The following is a 5866-nucleotide window of genomic DNA, read 5'->3' as shown; positions in this document are numbered from 1 at the left end:
GGTAGAAGATCAAGAGGTTTTTCTACAAGGTATAACTAGTAATTTTCTTTCCGCATCATACTAGTTATTTATGGAAATAATACCAAATACAAGAGGCTTACGATTCTAGTATTTCGAATATGTTTTTCGATGTTGTGTTCTTTTGTTTTTTCTTTTCCTTGTGATTTGATTGTTCTTTTCGGTTAACCTAAAGTTATTTTAGGAAATTAAATATTAGCTTTCTATAAAAGGTTTTGTCTAGTCGGTGGTGGTTGCTCCCATATCCAAGAAGGCCATGTGCCTCGCCACGTCAGTACTGGGAACCAATTATGGAAATTAATATTTAATGGAATTAATAACTTAAGGTGATTTGGGTCGAACGTGTTAAGTTCCGCAGGAGACCCAAGTCAAAACCTAAAAGAACGAATAGATTAAGTTTTGGATCAAACGTGTTAAGTTCCGCAGGCGATCCAAAATTTAATTTAAAAGAACACATGGTAGCTAGGAAAAGGTTCAGACCTTTGTACAAAATTTTTGTACAGTGGAACCTCTAGGTTTTCCGAGTAGCAACCAACACATACATGCATTCGTTTTTTCCAGGTAGCGAATTCTCCTTCGAATTTTAGTGGGTAGATGCTTGGTCCGGCCATTAGTTCGATGCTTCGTTCGGCGGTTAATCCTCCTGAAGCATTCTTGCTCTGATACCACTTGTTGAATCACGGTGGCCGGCTAGAAGGGGGGGGGGGGGGGTTGAATAGCCTGCAAATAAAAAAACCCTAATCGAACTTTCAACAGAACACTTGTATAAATTATAAAAACAATAAATTAAAATAGAAAAGGAGAGACACAAGATGTTTACTTGGTTACAACCGGGGAGGTTGTTAATCCAAGAAAAGTGTTGCACTAGTATCTCCTTCAGGTAGAGAAGCCTCTTGCAGCAATGACGAACAAGAAATAGAAGCTCAACTCTAAAAGAAAGCGTACAAGTGTTGGAATGCTAATGCTTGGAATTGATTTGAAGCTTCTGAACCAAGACTGCATTTATAGCCTTGATCGGGGTGCTTGGAAGGGGTCCAGGCGCATGGGAGGGGATAAACTTTATCCCCTTCACAACGGATTGCGTTTGACACGATCCTGGTGAAAATTCAACTCCGGGCACCCGGAATGGCTCTGGGCACCCAGACAGTCTGAGCGCCCGGAATGGATCTGGGCGCACGGACCACTAAAGTCAGCCAAGTTGACTTTTGGTCCGGATCCTCTGCTCCAGTGCTGCTTGTCTCGGTCTGGGTCTTCCGCTCTGGCTCCGCTCGCTTGGGTGATTTCAACCAACCGAAATAAGGCTCACTCGAACCCAATTTCGGTCTTCTCGAGCAACCTTCCGCTCCGATTTCTCGTCCCTCGGAAACGCCGCGCACCTCTTTCTCGTCCACCTGCGTACTATTCCGTAGCACCTCGTACCTCAGACGCACCGAGCCCGTCGGCTCCCTTCCGTGCCGTCCTTCTCGCTAGCTGCATCTTTTGCTCGACTTCCTGTGCTGCTAAGCTCCTGCACACTTAGACACAAGGTTAAAATTATGACAGGACCTAACTTAATTTGTTGATCATATCAAAATAACTTTGGTATTCCAACACCATCGTGCTTTATGACCGTCAATTTTGGTTCGGATGCATGTCATGAAGAAGGCGCAAGCGTGGTTTGGATTTGTCTTTTGGTTCGGACGCACGTGATGATTTGGCGAGCCAATGAACGAATGTGGATGCATAAAATAAATATTGGGCATGATATTTGATAATTTTAAAACTAACATAGGTGATTTAAATCTTCACAAATGTTAACTACGTGATTCACTAAATTGTCAATAAAATAATATTATTCTAGCATGACAATAATGCTTTTATGAGGAAGTTGTAGGCTTTTGGGGTTTAACGCTAATCTAATTCAACTCTGTATCCTCTGTTTTTGAGTAGTTGGATTCGGGTACAACGGTACAGGTGACCATATTTAGAAGGGCATTTAGGAAGTAAAAAATAGTTATGGTTTCCTTTCAATAATAATTCACAAAAAAAGAGAGATAATTTTATGTAAAAGACCGCCCTAATTATTAATATTATAACTCTGAAGAGTGGATAATGAAACAAAAGAGATCAATGATAAAAAAAAAAAAAAAAATCTACAGTACAAAAGGAAAAGAAAAAAGAGAAGAAAATAGGAAAAGGAAGAAGCATTCGACGATGACACTCGATGAGACTATGGCACACAAGGCCATGAGTGCGTTGTGCTTGGCTTGGCATCGAGTTTGGCTGCAGCAAACTTGCGTTGGCCTTGCTTGGACGCAAGCTAACGGGGGCCTAGCTTAGCCTTGAGTTTCTAGCAGCCTTGCTTGGCCATGGCAAGCTCACATCGGCCTGGCTTAGCCGTCGAAACACTAGTACACTACGGTGCTAGCTAACGGCAGCCGCAATATGACCAAAAGCTGGCATTAGAATACACATGTTTTTAAAAGTAGATAGATAGATCCCAACCCTCCGACAAAAATAATAAGAATATATATACATATTGAATGTTGTTAGGTACAAAGCAATCCATTTAGGGCTTGTTATCCACTGTGTTCTTCCTTCCTTTCTCTAGTGGGCACGAGCCTTCCAACCATAACCAGAACTTGATCCCCCCACCAGCATGATGACAACAAATTCTATGGATCGGGAGACATCAATTGGGCCGGCATTTCCGCTGACAAAAAGCTCCTTCGGATCAGAATTCACTGCGTCACCGTAATCATAATTTACCACACGCTCCTTTCCTGCCACTCCACGACCCAAACCAAACCAGCCGTACTTCGGTGCATTCATTGATCGCCTCCGTTTGCATCCCCACTCACCATCAAGCAGATGATCCACAGCAGGCGCATCTATGGCTAGGATTAAATAATTAATTGACTTAAAATAATTTTCCTCGATTACGGAGACGACAATCCCGTTTCTTTCGCTTTCATCAAAAGACGACAAGGGCGGAAGGGGCGAGGACGAGTTAAACAAAGTTATGGCAGCCCCGCTCCCGATGGCTGCTTCCTCCTCTAACAATCACAAACAACAACAACACCACCACCGCTACCACCAGCAGCGTCCACAAAAGTCACCCACGCAACGACGGCAGCTGCAGGCTAACTCCAGATCGAACAGCGAGCGACGCACTCGTCGCGAGGCCACCGCCGCCCCCCACGTCGTCTCCTCCGACGGTCCTTGGTGCTGGACCAGCGCAGCAGCTGCTGCCTCCTCCTCGCCGCCTCGCCCGCGCAGCGACCGCTCGGTGGATCACGTTCTCCAGGAGCCGACGCCCTCGCCTGCGCTCATGGACACCTCCCCCGTCGGCGCCCCGGCGGGTGCCTTCTCCTCCACTTATGGTCCTTACCCCTCCGGCTACACCAAGTTCAACTCTGCCCTCAATGCTGGCCTCCTCAACCCCATGTCCCCTCCGCCGCCTCCGCCCCTCGACAAGAGCCGCTCCAGTCCCACCCTGTTCGACATGATGGCTAACGAGCAGGATTACCAGCCTCGCTCCCTAGGCGACGCCTTTCCCAACCCTCTTGGCCGGGCAACTGCTGCTGCCACCACCGCCTCCCTGCCTGCTACCGCCCAGGAACGGTATCTCCTCCTTCAGGAGCGCGTGGCTGAGATCATCGACAGCTGCAGTCCGGGCAATCAGCTCAACGATCCCGACTCTGCCGATGTCCGCCTCACCCTTACCTCCATCGACGGGCTTACCATCTCCCTCAATGTCCACCGCCAGGTCCTCGTCGCTCACAGCCGCTTTTTCGCCACCAAGCTGTCCGACCGTTGGTCAAAGCAACAGCGGTATCTCCCGCACATAGTCGAGATCTCCGACTGCGACGACATCGAGATCTACGTCGAGACCCTCCGCCTCATGTATTGCAGAGACCTTCGCCGGCGCCTCATGAGGGAGAATGTGTCGAAAGTCCTAGGAATCCTAAAGGTGCCGCTTTTTGCTGCCTGCATCCTCCATCGCGTCAGTTCATGGATCTGACTAATTTTGAAATTTTCGGCAGGTGTCTGCGGCGATCGCGTTCGACGCAGGGGTTCTATCTTGTCTCGAGTACTTGGAAGCTGCGCCGTGGGCGGAAGACGAGGAGGAAAAGGTGGCGTCGCTCCTGTCACAGCTCCACATCGAGAGCTCGAGCGCAGGAGAGGTGCTGAAGAGGGTCTCCCTGGAACTTGCCCCCGCGGCCGTTGCAGACGAGGGCAATGGCGGCGAGGAGGTCCTCGTCCGGCTTATCCAGGTGGTCCTGGAAGGCAAGGATGAAAAGGCGAGGCGGGAGATGAAAGGGCTTGTTTCCAAGATGCTCCGCGAGAACAGCAACAGCACCACCTTGCAGGGTGACGGCCCGGGGGCAAGCAGAGGGGGTAACGGGGACCTGAGCAAGGACTCTCTCTACTCCGCTTGCGATGGCTGCCTCCTCTCCCTCCGCTACCATTTCACTCGCGCGGCCGCCTCCGACCTCGCCGAGGCCGCCCAGATCGCTCGGCAGGCCGATAACCTCCATTGGATCCTCGACATCCTGATCGATCGACAGATCGGGGATGACTTCCTGCGGACGTGGGCGTGCCAGGCGGAACTGTCGGAGCTCCATCCACAAGTGCCGGCGATCCACCGGTACGAGGTGAGCCGGGTGACAGCGCGGCTGTTCGTGGGGATAGGAAAAGGCCACATCCTGGTGTCCAAGGAGACGCGGTGCCTGCTGCTGCAAACGTGGTTGGATCCTTTCTACGAGGACTTCGGTTGGATTCGGAGGGCGTGCAAGGGCCTCGACCGCCACCTCATCGAGGATGGCCTCGCCAACACCATTCTCACGCTCCCGTTGGCGATGCAGCAGGAGGTGCTTCTCTCCTGGTTCGACCGTTTCTTGAACGCAGGCGACGACTGTCCCAACATCCAGAGGGGCTTCGAGGTGTGGTGGCGGCGGGCCTTCTGGCGGAGGAACGGCCACTCCTCTGATCAGCAGCCGCCGCAGTTGAGGATTGCTGCTGCTGCCGCCGCCGCCGCAGCTGCCTGCGAAAATTCCTGCTGATTGATCACAAGAGCGCAGCTCAGAATGTCGCGTTTTTTAACCACAATTTTAGTTCGATCTCATTTGATTTTACTGCTACTGCTACTACTACCAAGTCTTGGAGTCTTCAGTCTACAGCATATGCTTCGCCGTCGTCGGCCTATTCATTGCCTCACATACAACATCTTCAATTTGTGGAGGATGTCTGGCGCTGGTAGTTTGGATTCACGATGTTTTTCTCTTCCTCTTCACTGATATGATTTGCACTTGTTCAAGTTCATCCGAGAGAGAATTTGAAGCTGTATGACAACTTTCTTGTGTTCATTATTGATTGGTCATTGCAAATGAATCTGAATTAGGAGGCTAATTCTGGCTAATCGATTAAGGCATTTATGCCCACTTTGAACCTGAAACATAGTTATTAATGGTGTCCTACTGAATTTCCATTCTTACTGCAAGAAGGCAGGTCGGCAATTGGTAGGCCAACTTTACGATCGGTGTGGTCCTTCTCCTGAGAAACGATGAGCTGAGTGTTCAACTAGTCATTCGCTTATCCACTTAATCTCGAATACAGCAAGCTATATTTTGATGAAACAATCCGTCACAAAAACTAAAGAGAAACTCGGCCATTGATTAAGAGATTGCTTCATATCAGGAACCAGATTGTGGCATGAGCAAGAGGCACGGGAGTGGTTTATAACAAACAAACCTAGTGCAGCAAATTGGGCATCATCCCCAAGTACCGCTTCATCCATTGGCTACCCGTAAATGAAAGGTTACGAACAGCGGATATAATGCCTTGTGCACCCCACAAGACTGGCTCA

General features: G+C 49.4%; 1 protein-coding gene across 1 annotated transcript; it reads left to right on the top strand.

Annotated features, from left to right (window-relative positions):
- Positions 1–2575: 2575 nt before the first annotated feature.
- LOC121981441 (BTB/POZ domain-containing protein At1g63850-like) lies at positions 2576–5366 on the top strand. Its single transcript, XM_042533961.1, has 2 exons — positions 2576–3970; positions 4044–5366. Exons 1-2 carry the CDS (start codon positions 3020–3022, stop codon positions 5061–5063), a joined length of 1971 nt encoding a protein of 656 aa, XP_042389895.1. The 5' UTR covers positions 2576–3019; the 3' UTR covers positions 5064–5366.
- Positions 5367–5866: the final 500 nt, after the last annotated feature.

Source organism: Zingiber officinale, chromosome 5A (genome assembly GCF_018446385.1).
Source record: "Zingiber officinale cultivar Zhangliang chromosome 5A, Zo_v1.1, whole genome shotgun sequence".
Lineage (NCBI taxonomy): Eukaryota > Viridiplantae > Streptophyta > Magnoliopsida > Zingiberales > Zingiberaceae > Zingiber > Zingiber officinale.
The sequence above is the reverse complement of the archived record's forward strand: the minus strand, read 5'-3'. Positions and strand labels throughout refer to the sequence as shown.